We start from the raw sequence: 22976 nt of genomic DNA, 5'->3' as shown, positions 1-22976 counted from the left end.
AATGAAGCGTGACCAGCCAAAACTCGTATTTAGTTCACTATAGCCAGTAATTCGTTATATAAGTGTTCGTTATAACGATGTTCAACTACCACATTCCTGGATTCCTGGATCCACCACTGACAAGACTCAACATTACAGCATAAACGCCAATGGCTGGTCCAGGAGAAGTTAGAGGAGGGGGCGTTGCCCTCTCCTCATAGAACGGATTCTAAACTAGCATTGCTAAAGCAACACCGCGGGTGCTAGCCCCACCAGTCATGTTTCAGGAACGCAAAACCTCCCAGGTAAATAAAAAGAATATCGACCTGGGTCCGCCGGGGTACGCAGCAAGCGCACCACCCCACACGCGGCCATCTACCAGGAGGTGGCCGCCATGCTGCACGAGGGCGCCAGCGGACGCCTACATGTCTACACGGACGGCTCGGTACTGCCCCACACGGGCACTGCGGCAGCTGCCTGCACGGCTCCTGCGCTGGGCGCCAGCCGAACGTGCCGCCTGCCCTTCCCTGCGTCGTCAACCACTGCGGAGCTGGCTGGCCTGCACCTGGCTGCGGACCTGCTGCTGGAACGGGCGGGCCAGGACAGCCAGGCTTTGGTCCTGACGGACTCTCGGCCAGCTCTGCTACGATTACGGGAGGCAGACCAGCCGTCCAGTTCCTGTGGGCATGTGGAAACATCGCTGGCTGCCAAGCTGCATGCGGTTGCCTCCGGCGGCTGCAACGTCCGCCTGCAGTGGCTGCCGTCCCACATGGGGATCCCGGGGAACGACGCCGCCGACGCCCTGGCCAAGGGTGCCCACCAGCCAGTCACCCCTGTCTCCCGGGACGTCACACCATTCGACGCTGCACGCCAGCAGCTCGCCAAAGTGGCCCTCGCCATGCACCCCGACCGACGTGTGGTGAGTGGCCAGACCCCTCGGGTCCTCCCGGGGCGCCTGAGCAGGGACGTCCGCAGCCTGCTGCTCCGGCTGCGGCTGAACTGTGTCAACGTGGCAGCCCGACTGCACCGCCAAGGCCGCCGCTCCTCCCCCACCTGTGCCCACTGTCCCGAGCCTGAGACGCTGGAGCACCTGCTTTGCTCCTGCCCGGAGTTTGCGGCACACCGGGGAGTGCTGCAGACTTCGCTCCAACGTCTTGGGCTGCCCCACCAGCGCCTGGAGAACCTGCTACACCCAGCAGGACCTGACTTCACCCGCCGTCACGTCTTCCGCCTCCTGCTGGCCTACTTGGAGGCCACAGGACTTGCTCAGCGCCTATAGACAGTAGTCTGCTGGACGCGCCATTGCTGCTGCTTCACGGATATTCACGTCGAGGCTCCTCGCTCTTGTTGCTCGCCTACCTATCCTTTTATCTCTCCCCTTCTCCTACCTATCCTTTTATCACTCCCTTTCTCCTCTAATCTTTATATACCCCTCCTCCCCCTCCCCCCCCGCACTGGGTTGTATGCAGGTGAGCCCCCAGCTGGGCTCAATAATATCCCCAGTGCATCTTCTTTTCCTTTTCACTCGAACCACTTAGTAGTAGTAGTAGACCTGGGTCCGCCTCATGTGGAGGTTAAGTGTTTTTTTTAACTCTCACACAGAGAAGCCGAATCTCACTCCGCACATTTCTTCGGTTTAGCCGATCAAGTTTTTTGACCCGGTCCTCGACAATATGCTGGGAGCACTGCCATCGGAACAGTGGAGAAAGATACGAACCGCAGTCAGTCCGGCTTTCACTACGGGCAAGCTTCGAAAGGTGAGCATCACGTAGGACGGCAACGGGACGGCAGAGCGCAAAGCAGGGAACGACCGTTTAGGAAGGCTGTGAGTTTCAGCGTTAACTGAGGTCATTATTGATTGCAGTTAAACTTGATAAAACTGATCGTTTAATTGATTAATAGTAGTCGACTGGTTGAATTATTTAATTGATAAACCGTTTTATCAGTTCGGGTCCAATACCTGTATTTCGGAATGTAATGATCTATAAGTGACCATGCAGGGGCGTTGAGTCTCAAATCGAGGTGAAGCTGCTACTGACATAAATTAGTTTATAAATTTGTATATGTATTTGCATAAATTAGTATAAAGTTGTAGTTATATATAAATTTGTATAAATATATATGTACGTACGTACGTTTGTTTGTACGTACGTTTGTTTGTATGTATGTATGTATGTATGTATGTATGTATGTATGTATGTATGTATGTATGTATGTATGTATGTATGTATGTATGTATGTATGCATGTATATACGTAAAGTCATAGACAAATGAAATGAGGACACAAAAATATGAACCTATAACACGCAAGATCAAAGAATATGGATAGTGGGGATAAAATAATAGCTCGCTCGTGGTATATTTGGAAATGCACATTTTCAATCTTTGTTAGTGCAACAAAGCCACGGGACAGTTGCAGACAAAGAAATCACGCTATTTGCGTGTTCTGGATGATATTTTTCTGTTCGCGTTTCATGTGTTCATGACTGTACGCATATATATGTATCTATGTGTTGTGGAATATGTGGGGTTTTTGGGGCCTACCAAGCCAGTACTCCTGCCTAGGCCACTACGCTAGCTCCCGGCATGTCAACCAAGTGGGCTCCGGCGCCTACTTCAGCCCAGCGAGGTTTGCCGATACAAGAACACAGTAGAGAGTAGTGCCGAAGCCCAGCCGTTTATTTTGGAATTCCCAAAGCATGCGAGCACGAAGCTCGACGGCGTTTAGGAATCACGGCATCCTGGTCGTAATCGCGAACGGGAGGCAGGCACTCACGGGGCGCGACAAAAAGACCCCACCTGAGATACATGGTCCGCCGCCGCCGTGCTGTTCCGTCGAAGTCACCCAGACCAGACCTCCGATCGGACTCTCTCTGTCTTCCGCGCACACACTACTGCGCAGCCAGCGCGCCTATTTAGCGCACGGACCGGTGGTGCCATCTCTCGGGGCAGCGACGAACCAGCGTAGCACCGGACTGGTTTCAACGCATCGCGTCTCTCCCAGCGCGCACCGGCTCGGGATAGGGGGTCGCGGTTCTCCGCGATTCTCATAGTGTGTGTATGTATGCACGTATGCATGTGCATGTATGTATATGTGCACATGGGGTCTGAAGGCGTGTATTTATGTACGCATATGCAGTATGCATGTTAGTATGCACATTGCAAAAATATTTGCAGCTTACGTTTTTTATCGCTGCGGTGACGTTCCTCACGTACAAAGCTGAGGGGGGATGTGAAGGGCAGGCGAGGTGTGTGGGGATGTGAAAACAAAGACGGATACGTAAAACAACGTCGTCAGAAAGATACGTTAGTCATAAAAACTTTCACTCCTCACTTCTGACATAACCTAATTCAGGCGCACAGCTTTTGACATCCCCTTAACAAGCTGAGATAGAATTACAAACGACAAACAGTCTTGCTGCGTCTTTTTCAGATGACTGATCTGATTCTGGAATGCGTCAGAACAACGTGTGAACATTTGAAGGAAGCCGCTGAGCAGAAGAAAGATGTGGACATGAAGGAGTACGTTGATTGGTGATTGATTGATTGATTCTGGTGTTTACCGCGCCGACGTTACACAGACGATGAGGCGCGCCATAGTGGAGGGCTCCGGATTAATTTTGACCACCTGGGTATCTTTATCGTGCGCCGAAATCTCGAGCACACGGGTGTTTTCGCTTTGCCCCTCCATCGGAGAAGCGGCCCCCACGGCCAGGAATCGAACCCGTGTCCTTGGGCACAGCAGCAAAACGCCATAGCCACTGAGCCACCACGGCGGGTCGAAGGAGAATGTTGAACGAGATGATCTTTTAATGCGAATGCAATCTCAAACTTGAAAACGCTCTTAATTCTGATAGTACGTTTGTCAGGAGAGCGAGACAGAGAGAGAGAGAGAGAGCGAGAGCGAGATTGATAGATAGATAGATAGATAGATAGATAGATAGATAGATAGATAGATAGATAGATAGATAGATAGATAGAGAGAGAGAGAGAGAGAGAGAGAGGGAGAGAGAGAGAGAGAGAGAGAGAGAGAGAGAGAGAGAGAGAGAGAGAGAGAGAGAGAGAGATAGAGAGAGAGAGACGGGTGGAGAACCGTGTGGAGACGTCAGTAGCTCGGCGGGTGATCAGGGTGGACTGCACCCCTGGGTCTGGGCTACGCAGTGCCTCCTCACGGAAAATGGATGTTGCGTTATTGTGGTATACTTCTCCCGTAAATGCCTGTATAGCTAATAAGTGAATCCAGTGTGATTGGTACGTTCTATGTATTCCTCGTTACGATTGGTATGTTGCGTACAAGCAGTTGCAGCAGGTCACACTGCAAGCGAAGTGGCTATTCCTCGTGGCTATTTCTAATGCGCCGCGTCTCCGCTCTCATAGCGCTGCGTACTGCCACAGGCTATATATGCATCCTTGTACAGAGCTTTGTGAGCTTTGGGGTAAACACTATAGTGCTAAGCGAAAGCTTGTACAGTTAAACCTGGATGCGACGATGTTGAGAAAACCTCAGAATTTTTCGTTACATCGAGGTTTTCATAACGTGCAAGTTTCGAGTTATGGCTCACGCAAAGAAGCAGAAACGAAGCCGAAGTGCTACAAATAAGTGAAGGTGCACTCACCCCCATGAATTCATTTCACAGCGAAAAACTGCGTGAGTTGCACCTGCTTTCGCACGAGCCCAGGCTCTACACGGCGCCCCCAAAAAAGCAAGGTCATTTACCGGTATTAAGAAACGTAACTTAAGAATCACTTTTTCCTTTTGACACTTTTCGGTGCCTTAACGCGTCACAAGAACCAAACGTATGCCGAAAAAGTGCATTTTCGCGAACTGGATGCTCTTTACCGCACTCAAGATTGTAGATTGTTGAGAGGTTGCTAGCTGGGGTACGACGTGGGAACATTCTTCTTTCTCGCCAGCGGAGACGGCATTTAAAATTGTGCGCTTTTCTTGAAAAGATACAACTTTTCGTTTTCTAGCAGCATCACTCATCACCGACGAACCGATACCACTGATAGAATTGGAGACGCGCGACTACACGCCGACAGGACGGCTTAGCACCTCAAAACTTAAGTCTGGAACCGAAAGCGCACTCACACGTGGAAACGCACCGTAGTTTGCGGAGCGGGCAAAAAAAAAAAAAAAAACGGTGCAGGGTAGCTACTCTTGCTGGCTGGTGTGGTGTCACGATACACAAGCAGAACCAGAAGGGACTGCTACGTTAGCAACGGGTGGTGCTAGCCCCTCCGTTCATCATCATCGTCATCATCACCATTATTGTGAATTTAGTGTTTAGGCAATTCCAGACGTTTTCATTGCTGCTGGCTTCTTACGGTAGTGCAAGTATTCGCTAAATTAGTTCATTTCTCCGGCCGATTCTTGAGTAAAAGTGAAAATTACGCCCATCTTCCCGCGAGGGAACCCTGATGTGATGCGACTCATCGGGGGGGGGGGGGGGGGGGGGTTCAATTGGCGTTTCTATTGGGTTGATTCTCTAAATCGCGTGAAACGTGTTGTGAACGCGTATGATGGATGCCATCACACGCGGGTGTTCTCATACGCGGAAAGATGGGCGTAATTTTACTTTTCATGCACATACATACGCGACATGAGAAGCGAAGCACAAGCAAAGTCAAGCGCAGTCAAGCGAACGCACTTGACAACCGGCGCAGCGCGCTCACCGCTTTATATTCAGCACTTGAAGGAGAGGAGACGAACGGAGGAGAGTTGCGCATGCGCAGCGAGAGCAAATGCGAGAGAGAAGCGTCAGCGAAGCGCGCGCAGCTGTTATGATAATGAGACAGAAAGAGCGCGTTGCACACAGCTGTTGGCGAGAAGAACGGAGGAGAGTTTGCGCATCGCAGGTGGTGTGCGGACGCCGCGACAACGACGCCGGAGGGACATACCCCCGGGCAAGAGGTGCGTCGCATCTAAAAAAAAGATAATGACTGATCAGCTCGCCGATTTCGTTACATCAAGGCAACGCCGCCTGTATAAACAATGCCTAACGCGTGAGCGAAAAATGGCCAAACAGCCACTCTCCTGTTGCTCTCTCCTACCCTTCCCCGCTCCGTAGCCTTCCAGCGTGCTTTCGTGTCCGCCAGCCAGCGCCGCTCCTCGGAAACTATGCAAAATAGTGGAAAGTTTGTTTAGCGTTCCCGAGGCGGCGCTCCTACGCCTTCTTGTTTTTCACCATGACTGTCTGTCTTGGTCTGTCACTGATAAAACTTCCTTTGTCACGAAGCAAAATCCCTTGCGCTGCCGCAGGCTGATGCCGGCTTTGCGCGCTTATCTACTCGGATCACAGGCCCTGAAATTTTCTGAGTGGGGCATCCCCCCTCTATCCCCTCCGCATTTAGGTATTGTTTTGAACCCCCTGTTCGCACTCCGCATCGGTACGCACTTCTAAAATTGAGGACTATACTGTAGAAGCGCCCGGACAGCGTGGCGGGATCGCAGCTGCTTATCCTTTTGTTTCCTATAATTTTCTGAAGTTTACAAGCCCGTGATATTATTGGAAAGTAATCGTAGAAGTAAGCGCCTGAACAAAAAACGTGCACGCAATTTTTTCTTCTCTAAATACTCCAGAAAGAAAAATATCAGTAAAATAATGGCTGCCCCATCCGAAAATATTGTCACGAAGACAAGGACGATGCAGGTGTGTTGAATGAGAAACACGTTTATTGGAGCGAACTTGTGCTCCCCTAACAACTCAAAAGAATACAGAGGCGGCGAAGCAGCGGTCAACAAAGTGACTTGCACAGGCGAGTGTCGTCGAATCGAATGCCCCGGCGTCCGCACTGCAGGCTTTTATCTTTCGGCGCGCGTGGTTCTCGAAACGTCGATTCGCATCGAGAACATAGTAGATCCAAGAAGATTATTCTGGGCTGTTCACGTTAGATCGGAATGCTCTCCCTATCACAACAGATAACACGTACATGCGGCACAGAAAGAAAGAATGGACCACGCGCTTCCCTTGGCGCAGAGATAACGCAGACCGGCGCAGCCGGGCGGTAAAAGCAAAACACAAATAAACAAAACCCAATGTATGGTTCGCGGCATTACCCCCCCTCTAAGAGTGCATCGACCCGATGCTAACATAAGCGACAGTCCGAACAAATGAAAATAAAAGTTCGTCATCGTCCGTAGAAAGGTTTTAGGCGAACCACGTGGACGACTTCAGGCCGCCTGCGTTGTCGTGATGTGCCGGAGTCACCATCAGGGATCACTTAGTAGGTAAGTTGGCTAACACGTCGTAGAATCTGGTAGGGTCCGAAATACCGTCGCAGGAGCTTCTCACTGAGTCCGCGTCGTCGGATGGGAGTCCAAACCCACACACGATCCCCTGGTTGGTACTCGGCGTCTCGGCGTCGGAGGTTGTAGCGGCCCGCATCCACCAGCTGCTGGTCCGTTATACGAACTCGAGCGAGCTGGCGGGCCTCCACCGCACGTTGAAGATATCCGTGGACGTCGGCGTTAAGGTCGTCGTCTTCTACGTGCGGAAGCATGGCGTCGAGCATCGTAGTCGGGCTTCTACCGTAGACAAGCTCGAACGGCGTCAGCTGCGTCGTCTCCTGGATAGCCGTGTTGTACGCAAACGTGACATACGGGAGCACTTCGTCCCAAGTCTTATGTTCAACGTCAACGTACATTGACAGCATATCTGCGATTGTCTTGTTCAGACGTTCTGTTAGTCCGTTCGTTTGGGGGTGGTACGCCGTCGTTCTTCGGTGATCCGTGTTGCTGTAGCGTAATACTCCTTGCATCAGCTCCGCAGTAAATGCCGTTCCGCGGTCTGTGATTAGGACTTCCGGGGCTCCATGTCGCAGCACAACTTGGCTTATAAAGAACTTTGCCACTTCTTGTGCAGTCCCCCTTGGAAGAGCGGCGGTCTCTGCGTAGCGCGTCATGTAGTCTGTCGCTACGGCAATCCACTTGTTCTGTGATCGTGACGTAGGGAACGGGCCTAAAAGGTCCATTCCAATCTGTTGAAATGGTCTCGATGGGACGGCGATCGGTTGTAGAAGTCCGGCGGGTCTTGTCGGCGGCGTTTTTCGTCGCTGGCAGTCACGGCAGCTCCTGACGTAGTGGGTGACGTCAGAGGTAAGGCCGGGCCAGTAGTACCTCGCCTTGATTTTTCCAATAGTGCGGGCTGTGCCGAGATGTCCGGAAGACGGGTCGTCGTGGCACGCTTCCAAAATTTCGTCACGAAGGTCCGCGGGGATGACGAGAAGGTAATTCGCTCTTGTTCCGGGGCTGAAATTCTTCTTCACGAGGACGGAGTTTCTCAGGCTGAATGCTGGTAAGCTGCGTTTGAAGGTCCTAGGAACGGCAACGTTGCATCCCTCGAGGTACTCGATTATGACGCGTTAGTCGGGGTCGGCGCGCTGCTGGGCGGCTAGGTCGCTCTCCGTCACGATCCCGAAGAACGCGCTGTCTTCATCAGAGTCTTGTGGTGGTGGGTCGACGGGGGCGCGGGACAGGCAGTCGGCGTCGGAGTGTTTCCTGCCTGATTTATAAACGACTGTAACGTCGAACTCCTGCAGGCGCAAGCTCCACCGCCCAAGACGGCCAGAGGGGTCCTTCAAATTGGCGAGCCAACACAGCGCATGGTGGTCTGTTACAACCTTGAATGGCCTTCCATACACGTATGGGCGAAATTTTGAAATCGCCCATATAATAGCCAGGCACTCTTTCTCAGAGGCAGAATAGTTTTTCTCCTCCTTCGACAGACCACGGCTGGCATAGGCGATTACCCTTTCGCAGCCGCTTTGCTTTTGGACAAGGACGGCACCCAAGCCTATATCACTGGCGTCCGTGTGCATTTCCGTTTCGGCATTTTCGTCGAAATGAGCGAGCACGGGCGGGCTTTGCAGGCGTTTTTGCAGCTCGCAGAATGCTTTTTCTTGGTCGTTTTCCCAGCTGAAAGGGGTGCTGTCTTTCGTCAAGCGCGTGAGTGGCTCTGCAATGCGTGCGAAGTTTGCGACGAAGCGCCGGTAGTATGCGCACAGCCCGAGAAATCTTCGCACGCCCTTCTTGTCTTTCGGCCTAGGGAAGTTCGCGATAGCTGAAGTTTTTGCCGGGTCAGGTAGGACTCCCGCGGCGTTGACGACGTGGCCCAAGAACTTGAGTTCCTCGTATGCGAAACGGCACTTTTCAGGCTTCAGCGTCAACCCCGACGTACGAATGGCCTCGAGTACAGACTCCAACCTTGCAAGGTGTTCGTCGAAAGTCCGGGCGAATACCACTACGTCGTCGAGGTATACGAGGCAGGTGTGCCACTTAAGGCCAGCTAGCACAGTGTCCATGACTCTTTGAAACGTCGCTGGTGCTGTGCACAGCCCAAACGGCATCACCTTGAACTCGTATAGGCCGTCTGGGGTTATAAATGCAGTCTTCTCTCGGTCTCTCTCGTCCACTTCAATTTGCCAGTAGCCGGTCTTCAGGTCCATCGATGAGAAGTACTTCGCGTGGCAGAGGTGGTCGAGGGCGTCGTCGATTCGGGGGAGGGGGTACACGTCCTTTTTCGTGATTTTGTTCAGTCGCCGGTAGTCAACACAAAACCTTAATGTGCCGTCTTTTTTCTTTACGAGTACGACGGGCACAGCCCAGGGGATTTTCGATGGCTGTATAATGTCGTCGCTGAGCATGTCGTCGACTTGAGTCCGGATGGCTTCCCGTTCGTGTGAAGAGACGCGGTACGGTGACTGTCGGGTAGGTCGGGCTCCATCTTCGGTTATTATTCGGTGCTTCGCTAGAGGGGTCTGACGTAGTTTTGCGCTCGACGAAAAACATTCGCTATAGCGACGCAGCAAAGCCAATAATTTGTTCCGTTGTTCTTGCGGTAGCGCCGGATTCACGTCGAAGGGCTGCGGGAGCTTGAAGGTTTCTACGGGGGTGCGTTCAAAGTCGGCGACCGCGATCACGTCACTTGCTTCTTGCGTTTCTTCGAGGAATGCAATTGCAGCTCCCTTGTTTAAATGCTGGTACTCTTCGGTGAAATTAGTGACCAAAACGTGAGATTGGCGTTGCTTAAAGTGCGCAATGCCTCTTGCGACGGAGACACCGCGGTCGAGAAGCAACCTTCGATCACTCTTTACGATAGCGTCGATGTCAGAAGCAGTATCCTCACAGTAGACGGCGATCATCAAGCTTGCGCGGGGTGGCAGGGTGATGTGATCGTCGGCGATCCTGACAGCAGCACGGTGATCGGGGTTCGGCTGCGGCGTCGTGGAGTGATTGGAGGAAAATGTTATCGACTTGGTCTGCAGATCAATTATTGCGCCGTTGTCCGTCAAAAAATCCATTCCGAGAATCACGTCGCGGGAGCAGTTAGGCAGAACGACGAACGCCGCAGGGTACGTTGTGCCGTCTATGGTGACGCGCGATGTGCACGTTCCACTTGGCGTCACGAGGTGGCCTCCTGCTGTGCGTATGTGCGGACCGTCCCATCTGGTCATAACTTTCTTCAGTTTAGACGCAAATGGTCCGCTCATTACCGAATAGTCAGCTCCCGTGTCTACGAGGGCGACTACGTCAAAGCCGTCGATGGACACCTTGACGTCAGATGCAGTCGTCCTCGAGTTCCGGGTTCGTCGGGGCGTCGTATCTCTGCTTGTACGTGTTGATGGTCGGGCACTGTGCATCGTCGTTGTCGTCGTCTTCTCAACGGACGTCTCGGTCAGGTCGGGTACGCGTCGCGCCGTGTAGCTGTCGTCGTGTTCGGGAGTCTCGTCAGGGTTAGGTCGGGTCGTCGGGATGAGGGCATGTCGTGAATCACTGTCTTCAGCGCGTCCTTGCGTCGTTGGAGGGTTTCTAGTTTTTCGCCGTAGAGCAACTTCACCTCCAGAAGTTGCCGCCTTTAGTTTCCCCCGCGTGGGCTGGGGGACCTTCCACGGGCGAAGTCAGCGTTGCTACGGCGGTTCGGCGATTGGTAGGGGTAGGGCGACGGCGAACGGTTGAAACGCGCTGGGCCACGGCTGGTTTCAGATAGATACTCGTCGATCTCACGTGGTCGTTGGCCAGGGAGAGGGCGAGGTGCGTCGACGGAGAAACCACGCAGTCCGAGTCTCTTGTATGGGCAGCGACGGTAAATGTGGTCGGCCTCTCCGCAGTGGTAGCACAGAGGACGGTTATCGGGAGTTCGCCATACGTCCGTCTTCCTCAGCGTCTGGTTTCGGGCTACCGGGGGTCGGGCGGGTGATAGTGGGCGGCGGTACGGCGGGGCCTCTTGACGGCGTGTTGGAGCAGGGCGGGGTCGACGAACAGCCGCGGAGTATGTCATAGCTTGTGGCTCTCGGGGTACCTCGGATGGCGTAGAAGTTCCCAACGCTTGTTGCACTTCTTCTCTAATCACGTCGGTGAGGGAAGCGACTTGGGGCTGCGGCGGCGTTGGGAGAAGTTTCCGCACCTCCTCTCACTATTGCGCGGATAGTCTCGCGTAGGCTGTCGGCCGGGATCCGCGTGCTGCCAAAGTCGTTCGCATTGGCCGCGCCAACAAAGTTGCGGTCATACTGCTTAGCACGCATTTCGAGGGCTTTCTCAATGGTGCTGGCTTCGGTCACGAATTCGGCGACGGTTTTGGGCGGATTTCGGACAAGTCCAGCAAACAGTTCCTCCTTCACTCCGCGCATTAAGAAGCGCAACTTCTTTTCTTCCGTCATTTCGGGGTCCGCGCGGCGAAATAGCTGCTTCATCTCCTCAACGAAGATCACGACACCTTCGTTGGGGTGTTGCGTGCGCGTTTCCAACAAAAGGGCGGCTCTTTCTTTCCGCACGATGGTAGTGAAGGTCTTAGTAAACTCGCTTTTGAACTGAGCCCAGTTTGTCAAGGAGCTCTCGTGGTTCTCGAACCAAGTGCGAGCCGAATCTTCCAAGTAAAAGAAAACGTGCCGGAACGTTTCTGCGTCGTCCCACCTGTTGAATTTCCGGACGCGCTCCAGTTTCTCCAACCATTCTTCTGGGTCTTCTGCGGGGGCTCCTCGGAACGATGGCGGTTCCCGGGGCTGCTGCAGGACGATTGGCGACGTTGTTTCTTGCACCATGATGTTGGTTGCAGCGTTCCTTTTCTTGGGCCCTTCTGGCATCAAACCGAACTCGGGTGGTAAATCTTGCAGGCGGGGGCTGGCTCTTGTTGGACTGGCTTGGCGGCTTTTCGAGGTTGTAGTGGGCATGAAGGGTGCGTACCCAGCACCTCCACCAGATGTCACGAAGACAAGGACGATGCAGGTGTGTTGAATGAGAAACACGTTTATTGGAGCGAACTTGTGCTCCCCTAACAACTCAAAAGAATACAGAGGCGGAGAAGCAGCGGTCAACAAAGTGACTTGCACAGGCGAGTGTCGTCGAATCGAATGCCCCGGCGTCCGCACTGCAGGCTTTTATCTTTCGGCGCGCGTGGTTCTCGAAACGTCGATTCGCATCGAGAACATAGTAGATCCAAGAAGATTATTCTGGGCTGTTCACGTTAGATCGGAATGCTCTCCCTATCACAATAGATAACACGTACATGCGGCACAGAAAGAAAGAATGGACCACGCGCTTCCCTTGGCGCAGAGATAACGCAGACCGGCGCAGCCGGGCGGTAAAAGCAAAACACAAATAAACAAAACCCAATGTATGGTTCGCGGCAATATCGTTTTTCTGTTAGCTATATGTCTACCCGACAATCAGTATGTTCTTAGACTATTTCAGTCCGCCTCCGTCTTTATCTTTGGAAAAATGCAGCAAGTATGAAGCGAGCGACACGTTGAACGAGATCCCCAGTGCGCCACAGAACTAGCGCCCCGTCACGGCTAATATGTAAGCGAAACGGCCCTTGAAGCCCAACAGGCAAGCTGACAGACACACATCGTAGAAGTGGGTGCAGCGTTCGCGACTCGCGAGCAGTGACGTAAGGCGAAATGTCCGCCGGCACGCGCCACATAGCGGATCAGTGCCCGAACTAAGCGTCCCTACCCTTTCCATTGAAAAGCGCGCGACGCGTCAGGCAATGTTAATACAGGCGGCGTTGATCAAGGTTAATCGCCGTGACGTTTCGTTACACAGAGGTCGCAAACACATGGGCGTCAATGGGGGTGGCAATGGGCAATTCAAACACTTCGTTAAATCCAGGAATTCGTTACATAGAGGTTCGTTACATCCAGGTTCAACTGTATACGCCGGCATGAGCTCAACCTCCAAAGCGTTGGCGTTGGTGCAGGTAGTAACCCGACAGCGGACAAGGAGTCAACACGCGAGGCTCTCTTGGTACGCGCGTCCTACAACAGCGAGCAGAGAAAGCCGGGAGCGGCAACGCGCCCGAGCATTGCCTATGGCGGAGGCGCCGCCTCTTCCGCCTCTCTGGCACTAAGTGTTAATTTGCACCGCACCGCGATGAATACCCCTGTCTAACGTGCCTATTTAAGTGCACTTCCACAGAGTGCACTCGGCTAAAATGTCATTCGGGAGCAGCTAAACGGCAAACACGAATGACGCTTTACAAGGAACGCACTGTAAGCTGAGTGTGTTCCCCAAACACACTTTACCGGGGCCAGCCCGCCGAGTGAGTAATCTCGTGAGATTGCTGATTTACCTTTGCAAAAAGAGAAGCCGCGACGGAAAACAAGAAAATAACCTCTCTCTCAACGACGTGCCAGCGCCGCCTGGTGGGGTTTTGCTTCATGGCAGCCGTTCTCTGTGGCATTCTCGTAGGAAGTTTCTTGTCACCCTGTGATTGTGTTCCCACTTCAGCCTTCTCTGTTATATTCCACGCTTTCAGATAATTTTCCCCGAACGATAATGCTGCTGCTATTCGCTGCGCAGGGAATAACAGTGAGGGCATCTGCGCCGGTGTCCGGTGTTCAGTCGCTGTCCCGACTCCGTTTTTTGTGGACGTGTGCGAGGCGCCGATTGCGATTTTAAACAATGCAAAGAAAATGAAATGATTACATTATTTCTCACGTTATGAAGATGGGGAATTTCAAGTAATTTTGCGTAATATTCACGCCGGCTATCTTCACTGACATCATGGCCAAGGACACTTTGTTTCATCGTTTAGCAGCGCGCAGCCAAAGTGTCATTCGGGGAGGCCGAGTGTACTCGGCATAAGTGCACTTAAATAGGCACGTTTGACAGGGGTATTACCTTACCTAAGTTGGTTGAACATGGCGCGGTGTTCCACATGATTCCTTCTTCTCCGTCTCGTTGCATTGTCTCCGGGCTGCGGTGACCATCCCAGTCGAGACCGCCGCTAAGTGATGAGTGCGGCAGGTCAGCATGTTTCGCTGAGATGATGCGATGATTTAATCAGAGGCCATGGCAGAACGAACTACATGCTATGCACGCTTTTTACATTTTTCGAACGTTGGAGGACATGGTGCCGTCTCAAACTTTTCACTGAGGTTGGACCTTACCTAGCAACAAAGACGTCACCTCTTCTTTCTTGCTGGCTCTGCATTCTCCAGCTCGGCGTTGCCTAACTACCCAGACAAGCTCTTGCTGGCTCGGCATGCCTGTCCCCAGGCACTGTTTTGCTTTTCGCTCAGGTGGATTCGCGGACGTTACGTGTTTTAAGGTAACGGTTCGTGCGGCGCCACAAAAACAGAGATCTGTTTGATGGTACCAGCCCTTAACAGTTACTCGTTGTGCGTTAAGAGGAAGGAACAGATAACGCCGGTAAATGACGAGGATAAAGGCATGGCTATATGTAGAACGTTATTGTCTTTGTATTATTCAGTTCAGCAAGATGGGCCCAACTGACATTTGCACCTTGTACAACGTCTTTAAGTCTTTCTAAGGTATACAGTTCAGCTGCCAAGCCGCTGCTTTGCAAAAATGTCAGCACCGCCTTGAATTTGTCGTGTGCACGCGCCGGTTCGACCAAGGTCCCAGCAGGCACATCCCTTGACACGACCGCACAGTCTAAAGCGCGGATCATTATGCCGCTAACTCCTCTCGCGAATTCACGTAGCACGGGTTGTCGCAGAGAACATTAAGACCGGTCTCTGGACGTGGCACAGTTTGCAGCCGGAGTCACTCGCACCCCCGATGATGTGGTGGCAGCGGCAGGTGAACACAAAGGGAAAAAAGCGCCAGGTTTATTTTCATGCACTTGTTGTAGGTCTTGGTTTATAGAGCTTTTTGCCTCAGCCTGCTCTACACGTTCTAATTACCACTCAAAGGCCATTTTTATAACTTACTGCGGGAAACGAAAACACAAGCACGTTATATGATCGGTTATCCTGCTGTATATAATTGAACGCAAGTTTAGTGGTTGCAAGGGCGAACATTTAGTAGCGTGAGCTGCAGGCAAGTATAGCAAATACTGCATAAAGCGTGCACCGTCTCTCTTTCGGGCTGCAGAACTCCTCCCAGGCATTGCGCGATTCGCACAATACTCGTGAAAAAGAAAATAACAGCCAAAAGGAAGAGTGTATGCTATATTGTCTTGCTTTTAACATAACTGTGGCATGTGAAGGACGCTTTATTCGGGTACTGACACATTTTAGTTCTTCCCATACCGGAGACACAATTCACTTCCCAGGAAGTCCACATTTGCTGCAACTAAGCACTCTTAAAGAAAGAGATATATGCAGCTGCGAATGTAACATGTCGCAGGTTCTTTGGTAACTACGGAATGGACGTCATCGCCAGGTGCGCCTTCGGCACAAAATTGGATTCGCATACGGATTCCAGCAACGAATTTGTGATGAATGCCAACAAGGCTTTTTCTAACGACCTGAGACCCCAACTGGTTTTTACAAGTAAGAAACGGCGTTTCGAAGTTTATTTTGGTCCTTTGAGAAATTTCTTGATGAAGAAGGCTGATCAAGAAAACCCATTTTGAGGGAACGATCGGCGCTTGTGGTTCCTTCAGTTCTCTTTGTCCTCGTTGGTTGCATAAATTAATTTTACACACATACACTGACCTATATTGGCACGATTTCACAGTTCCGCATCACACGCTTTTATATGTGCAGGCTTAGACACAGTCGCTTTGTGCTTGCCTTAATGTCTGCATCGGCACCCATATGTTATTGTACTATAAAGGCTGACTGAAATTAACGTGTCCTCGTAAGTAAAGTGTCGAAGCACCAAACGTCGAAGAAGCAGTCGTACAGAAAAACACGCACACCCGAGATTCGGTGAATATAATGCTGCGATACGTAAAATGCGTGTATTTAGTGTAGCCGCTTCTGAAAACTTCTAGTGAGATCGATCCCACTGTCGATCAAACGAGAGTAATCTAAGAAAGCGAGGAGCGCGTTACCCTCTTTTTCGATCAATCAAGACAGACGGGCGTGGCCTGACCCCAGCAAAAATCAGCTTTCATCAGTGGAAAAGGTACGAGTAGGCGCTGGCAGCAAAATAATAGACAAGCGATTAACAGAGAATTCTCCTGGGCAGTATGTATTCCGGCCAATATGTGTTCTAATTTCCAATGCAATGAAACCAGAACGTCCAGGCCAACGTTTGAGGAGTTGGCCTAGTCATCCTTCTACTTTTACTGGTACTTTCAGCCCTGTCTGCTACAATTTTTCTTCATTCTTTCCTTTCTCTTTTTGCCTATGTACCCTTTTCCACGTGAAGGATAGCAAACTAGGCTCTAGCCAGGTTAACTTCCTGCCTTTATTCTAGATTCTTCCTGCCTTCCATCCTTTCATCCGTGCCACCAACACAAAGTTCCTGCTAGATCTTGTCTACCAGCGGTTAATAAAGAATCTATTGTTGTCATGCCAGGCGTGGTGTCTATTGTTGCTAGACTAAAAAATACTTTTCCGCTAAGTCCTTTCTCCTAACCAACGACAACTACAACTCATTTTGTAAAAGTAGCTCATCATTTTGTTCTAACTATTAACGAACGATTGCAAGTAGATGCAATTTTTGTCGATTTGGCCAAGTCTTTCGATAAGGTGCCCCAGAAAAAGCCGCTCTGTACCCTACAAAACTTACTAAAAATTGTTCTGTTTATAAGAAAATTGTTCCTTTTTTTCCCCATTGGCAGCAATGTTAGCTATAATATGAAATAATTCAATCTGAAATTCTAAGCTGTCCTCCTGAAAGTTGGTGAAGTTACTGAAGAAACTAAGTTACTGTTTCCAATTTTTTAAAAATATGTTTTTCGAGACGTGTTATGAAACGATAACATTGTATACGCATGACTGCCCAGTTCTCTATCAGTAATGACTAGATAAAAATGAACGGTGCTGAACTAAAGAAAAAAATATAAGGGTAGGTTGTACGCATGTCCGTATACGCTACAAAAATGTTCTATTTTGTGCAGCTGCGTTGAGTTCAGTGCAACTTCTCATTGTTCGGGTAGGACAAAACAACGACTGAAGATGATTGATAGGAACGTTCTTTGTTGCGATAAAAAAGTAGGCTCTTATTTGATTGCATGGCTGCTGATTTGATTAAGTAGAGAAAATGCATCATGAGGTTTTGTTTCCCTAACTGTGGTCAAACATCGGGTTGACATTTATTCTCAACATCATAGGCGCCAAGCATAGAAAGTAAAATTCATTATATATTTTTTTTCTCTGTTACAGCACTATTCACCGACGTGTCACAAGCTCTCAAAATACGTCCGTTAAATGCAGCGGTCTTCCAGTACTTCAAAAATTTTTCTTTGGGGATCATCAAAAAACGAAAAGAACACCACCAGGTATGTATGCGAGTTGAGTGTTTTCTGCACCATACCGGCAGCTCATACTTATTTCACTTATTCCGTCAAAGAAGGCCTCAGCAACGCAGACGAACAGTTTAACACAAAGAACAATGTAAGACACTGCATACGAAACATGATCCTTTGAGAGCTAAAACAAATGTAACATACCACTCAGAGTATACATAATTTTGAAGAAGCACGAACACTTCTTACGAATAGTGAACTCTATAGCCTAAATTTCGAATTAAATGACGGGTGGCGGTTTCTTCCGCGGGGAGGGCCCTCTGTCTCTGGTGACTGGTGCGCCCCTGGGTGCTGTGCATGCCGAGGCATTGTCTAGAAGCGCGCGTTTCTTTCCTTTGTGTTTTTAAGGGGCGAAGCCCATTAGGGGCTGGTGTTGTTGGCGTCTCCTGTCGTCGTCGTCGTAATCGTCGTCTCATGTAGTCACGGTACTAAAACACCGGGAAGGTCGTTTACGCCTCGCGCTAGGACATAACGCGTACTAAAAAAAACACAGGGGCACTCGTTTACGCCTTGCGCTAGAGAGCTTTGTGCTTCAAGGGCACGAGACTTTTAATGCAAAGCTGTATACTCTACCCACCAACGGTTTCATCTCTGTTGAAAAAAACGCCAAGGCGCCAAGAATAGACTCATACACTGCATGCTTTGCCCCTCCCCAGGTTTCACGTTAGTAGAGATGGCCCGGTATTTTTTTTTTTTTTACTGAGGGACGTACTATGCAACGTCGATGGTAACTTGTGTGCCGCGTTTTTGGGACGGCGACCTTTTAGTTCAATGAGCCACTTGACGCTTTCGCAATAAAAGTGGGAATAACAACATACGCGGTGTCAGCAAATACTCAATTCCGCGTCGAGCTATCAAGCCAAAAAATTGGCTTCCCTCGTGGTAGAGGAAACGCGATCTGACGCTCCTAGTTCACTGTACTGTTCACATAGGTTAATGTCACAAGCGATCACGAGACTCTGACGGCCGATAATGGCTTAATTTTGGGTCTTCTTGCACATTGTAAATCGCATTTCAAGGCATTGTTGGAGCTGCCCATCCTACTTCATAGTAGCTACGGGCAGTGGTAAGCTTGCGCCTCGTTTGAAAGAAATCTCAGCCCGAAACGTCTGTTTTGGGTATTTTTTCCTCAGAGTAGAACGTTTTTCTTTTAAAGCAACCAGTATGAAGCAACGAACGGGTATCCTTTCCTGCATTAGAACCAATGACCATATAAATACGGATGCATAAAGATTGGAACATGGTTATCAATTCATGAGAGAAATTACTGCGATTAATATCTGTCAATGTTGCAACTAAAACATGTAAGTGGAGGAAGGATGAAGATTTCACCTCTTTCAGACAACGGAGAGCCCCTTGCATAGTAACGTTGCGACTATATCCCTTGGATGCTGCCACGGTGCGAAATGTAACCTGAGCATCGTCGGTGTATCAGCAAGCATAAAAAAAAAAAAAAAAAAAACCTAGGAAGCAGTTTTCAAGTATCTTCAACGTACAGAGGTAATCAGTGCGGGATATATTATCAAAGACATATCGGCCCGCATCACAGAATAAAGTACATGTAAAGTCTCTCAATGCACACCCCAGAAGTCATTTTTCACTTCGACATAATAATTTATTGGCTTAATCGTGACTATCCCTGTATAAAACTTAATTCGAAATTAAATAGTTAAATAGTCAGGAAAATCTCAGTTTTCAATCGTTTCCTCACTGACAATAATTTATTGACTTAATCGTGACAATCCCTTTATTTAAGTCAAAATTACATCGGTGAATAGTCGCGAAAATTTCAAACTGATTCCTGTAACAGTCAAGAACTTTTCGAAAGATCGCCAAGTGCTTAGACGCAAAATAAAGGAGGCGCTCCCATGACTGTCAAATTTAAAGATAACTAATGACGAAAGAACTGCGTACTTGGTGTTACCTCACACAAGATAGAGTACAGAGGTATATGCTTGGACGTACAATCCCGTGACTAAGCCTGCTGTGCGCAAGACACTTTAAAAGACATTGAACAAATGGTCACTTCAAATCGTTGTGCTCCTCTACTCATCAGGTGTCAAGTTTGGTACGTACACATTACATCAGTCCGCAGTTGCTTATTATTTCGCTTCGCAGTAGTTCAGTCGGGCCCCCCCACCAGTGGGAGTCGTTCATTGTGGCTCGAACATTGAAAAATTCAACTCATTGTGGTGCGTAGCACCTGCAAGTATATGCAAGTCTCGTAAGGAATAAACGAGGGTAACGTTGTCCTATTACGACTACGAAACGTGGAAGCAGGGAGCAGCTGCACAAAGAAACATCCTTGATCGCTCGAAGAAAATATAGGGCGGCAACTTCTACTACGATTGCCTCAGCCACCGTACAAGTATTGCACCACTCGACCGCGCAACTTGTAAACGTTTCTCACTGACCTTTGTTTAGGCCCTTTACGGCGTCTTTTGGTTAGCGCAAATATTTTTCTGCTCCGCACTTTGCAGCGGCATGAGGACTTTCTGCAGCTCATGATGGACGCCCACGAGGGCAACCTGAAAGCTGAAGGTGCCGACACGTTGAGCGGGAAGGAAGCGTCGATGTTCGATCTCGACTCCCAGCTGCAAAATGCTAGCACGCGTACCTCCAAAGGTAAGCGTTAACGGTGCAATTAATGACATTTCCTTCACAGTGGAAGCGCCTAGCGTCACTAAATAAAGGCTTTTAGAGTATCGGCACTCTTTTCTCTCGTTCTTATGTGCCGCCGGGATTTCCATTGGTCGGTCGGCACCACGTGATGTTTGTTTACATATGGGCGCAGCCATTTTGTTTTTGGGCGCCTCTCCTCTCTCTCTCTCTCGGCTGCGCGGGCGCTTGAGCGGCCGGTCGCACTCTGCCCGTCACAAACGGCGGCGGTTTCGTTCGGAGAGATGGCAACACTGCAAGGCAGAAACAAAATGGCCCCCAGACGCCTCCAGGTGCGCGAAGTGGCGGTACTCTTAAGCGTAGCTTATTTAGTGACGCTAGAAGCGCCTAATTAAGGAAAGGACAATCGTTATTTTGTTTTAAGCTCTTTCTTACCGAATGGAGGCAACTTTGTGTGGGATTAGCAATGCACATCCAAACGACGAGTGGTTTTATAACGGAGAACCACATGGCTAAACCATAGGAGCGGACAGCTTCCCGACTACGCATCGCTACGCGCACACTTTAAAGGGGCCAAGCAGACAAAACACAAGTTTGGTTCATTCGAAAGATTGCCTCGTTAGAATCATACTGACGCTGCTTTTAACGCACACTTCACTCAAATAAGCTACAGAATTAGGGGAAAAAAAAAGAATGGCCATGCAACCCACTAGCTCATTTCCCGCAACAGAACCTATTATGTTATATGATCCTGCAGCTGTGCGATTGGCTGAGGCCGGCAAAAGCAAACGCTAATTAGGCACTGCTTATAAGCTTTCCGAACGAGCTATTTGCGATTAAATGCAGTGCATATTCATCTTACAGCAGTAAGGATGGTGCGGTAAACAATTAGAGTTGCGAAAGTACACGTAAACATAGAAGTACCGATGCGCACTGCTGTTGGTACTGGGCACACTATGCTTGTTTTAGCTGCACAGCACTCCGCCGCTTTGAAGTTGTCTTACTCGACACTGGCGGATTCACGTAAGCGACGTTGTCTTACGTGGCCTTGTTTGTCGAGGGTACCCCATGTTTCACGAAACGATTACTTTCTACCGTAACAAAAACAAGCCAGGTGGAAATATGGTCAAAAACAAAGCAACGGCGGACAGCGGTTTGTGGATGACTGTAGTAGTGCTACCTGGGAGGGCTGACGGCAAGCAAGGCCGCCGAATGACACACCGGAAGTTCGTTTGAATGCGCGCACGTATGACCCCATTGCTGACGTCACGAAAACACACGATTTGGCGGGAGAATCAAAATTTTAACCTAAATTGATTAATTTCTCAGGGAATACGGCATCATTTGCTTGCGGACAAACGCTGGGGGCACCATAAAACACAAAATCTTTCGAATCTAAAGGACTGTTGTTTCACTATCACGCAACGGAAAATAGATAGTTTGGGGGCGGGGGAGTAGCCCAGCTCAAGGCATTGGAACGTACTGCCATATTGGCCTCGAGGACATACCGTGGCGCCACCTACGAGTGACGTCACTTGTAGGACGCCGAATCGTGTTGTCGTCTGCTACAACACATTTCTCGTGCGTATGCGGTAGCGTGTTTTTTTGTTGTGGCCACCGTCTCACCCGCTCCTTGTCAATTTGATGCAAATTGCCAAAAACGTTGTCTGTAAACCAAATAATTCGGGCAAGCAATCAACGACTCGCTTGTTCCCGGCGACACCGCCGCGTTTAGGTAGTTGCTACCTTCGCGACCCACAGCTCTTACATACGCAGCCAGCTAACGCCAAGGACGATGCAACTGATGCCGAGAAAAGTACGCTGTAAATTCATTATGAAATACTTGTGACGGGACATGTGTGTGCAAGCCAACACCTTGTAACAGCGACGGAAACGCGTCGCTCACTTATGATCTCACCGCGCGAACTGCTCGTATTGCCTGGTAAATGAATGACGCGAGAACGGTGATCAGATTGCTTCGCCGCACATGCTTATAAGTATTGTTATGGTCTGCAGTTTGGCGTAATCAGTGCCTATTTCCCCTACGATGTTTTTATAATCATGCCCGGATTTGATTAACGATCACTGCCGTAGCCTGTACTCTGCACGGCTGATGTTTATTTTTCGCGACTTGTCCGCAAAACGGTATGAACGCGAGTTTTTAACGCCTTCGAGCGGGTTCGGGCAAGGCTATATTTAGTTTTCATTAGGTTTTCGGCGTGGTAATTTATAATTGCACCGTGTTTTGTATGTTTACAGTAAGTCGGCATTTCTCAAGCATCAATTTCGAAACTCATGACTGCTCACAGAAGGCGAGGCTGCGTACGAGGCGAAACATGTCGTTAATGATTTCGGGTAATGGGAATATTTAGAACAGGAGAACCGAGCGTTGGGGGCCCCCAAGAAGTTAGAGGAACCCAAGCGCAACACGCGCGTGCGCGCCGGGAGGGCCTTCGCCAACAGCTCGCAGCCGGCTTCGGATGCACGTAATCGGATGTTGGGAACTTTAGGCTTGGCGTCGCAGCAGATATTTCATCGCCATTAGAGTTGCGAGTGACAGTCCCTAACAGAACGTTTCACCGCACTGGGAACTCTGTAAGCGCGGTGATTTCCGTTGAAGCGATCGACGATCAAAATACCTGCACGGCGTCGGCCGATTCTTGCGCGCAAGCATAGCCATCCTTCGGCCGCTCGCCGCACCGTGCGTGAAC

General features: G+C 50.0%; 1 protein-coding gene across 2 annotated transcripts in view; it reads left to right on the top strand.

The window, feature by feature from the left end:
- The window catches only part of LOC144172732 (cytochrome P450 3A15-like), a 57929-nt gene that overhangs the window by 18380 nt on the left and 16573 nt on the right, over nucleotides 1-22976 (top strand). For both annotated transcript variants that reach the window (XM_077701345.1, XM_077701346.1), the window contains 5 exons: nucleotides 1620-1736; nucleotides 3414-3502; nucleotides 15573-15718; nucleotides 17504-17619; nucleotides 20127-20271. In XM_077701345.1, coding sequence (XP_077557471.1) covers nucleotides 1620-1736; nucleotides 3414-3502; nucleotides 15573-15718; nucleotides 17504-17619; nucleotides 20127-20271 — 613 coding nt within the window. The remainder of the gene's footprint in view (nucleotides 1-1619; nucleotides 1737-3413; nucleotides 3503-15572; nucleotides 15719-17503; nucleotides 17620-20126; nucleotides 20272-22976) is intronic.

The sequence above is a fragment of the Haemaphysalis longicornis genome, unplaced genomic scaffold (assembly GCF_048455015.1).
Source record: "Haemaphysalis longicornis isolate Haplotype H1 unplaced genomic scaffold, Haemaphysalis longicornis Haplotype H1 scaffold_256, whole genome shotgun sequence".
In the NCBI taxonomy this organism is placed as follows: domain Eukaryota; kingdom Metazoa; phylum Arthropoda; class Arachnida; order Ixodida; family Ixodidae; genus Haemaphysalis; species Haemaphysalis longicornis.
This window is presented reverse-complemented; position numbering and strand designations above follow the sequence as displayed.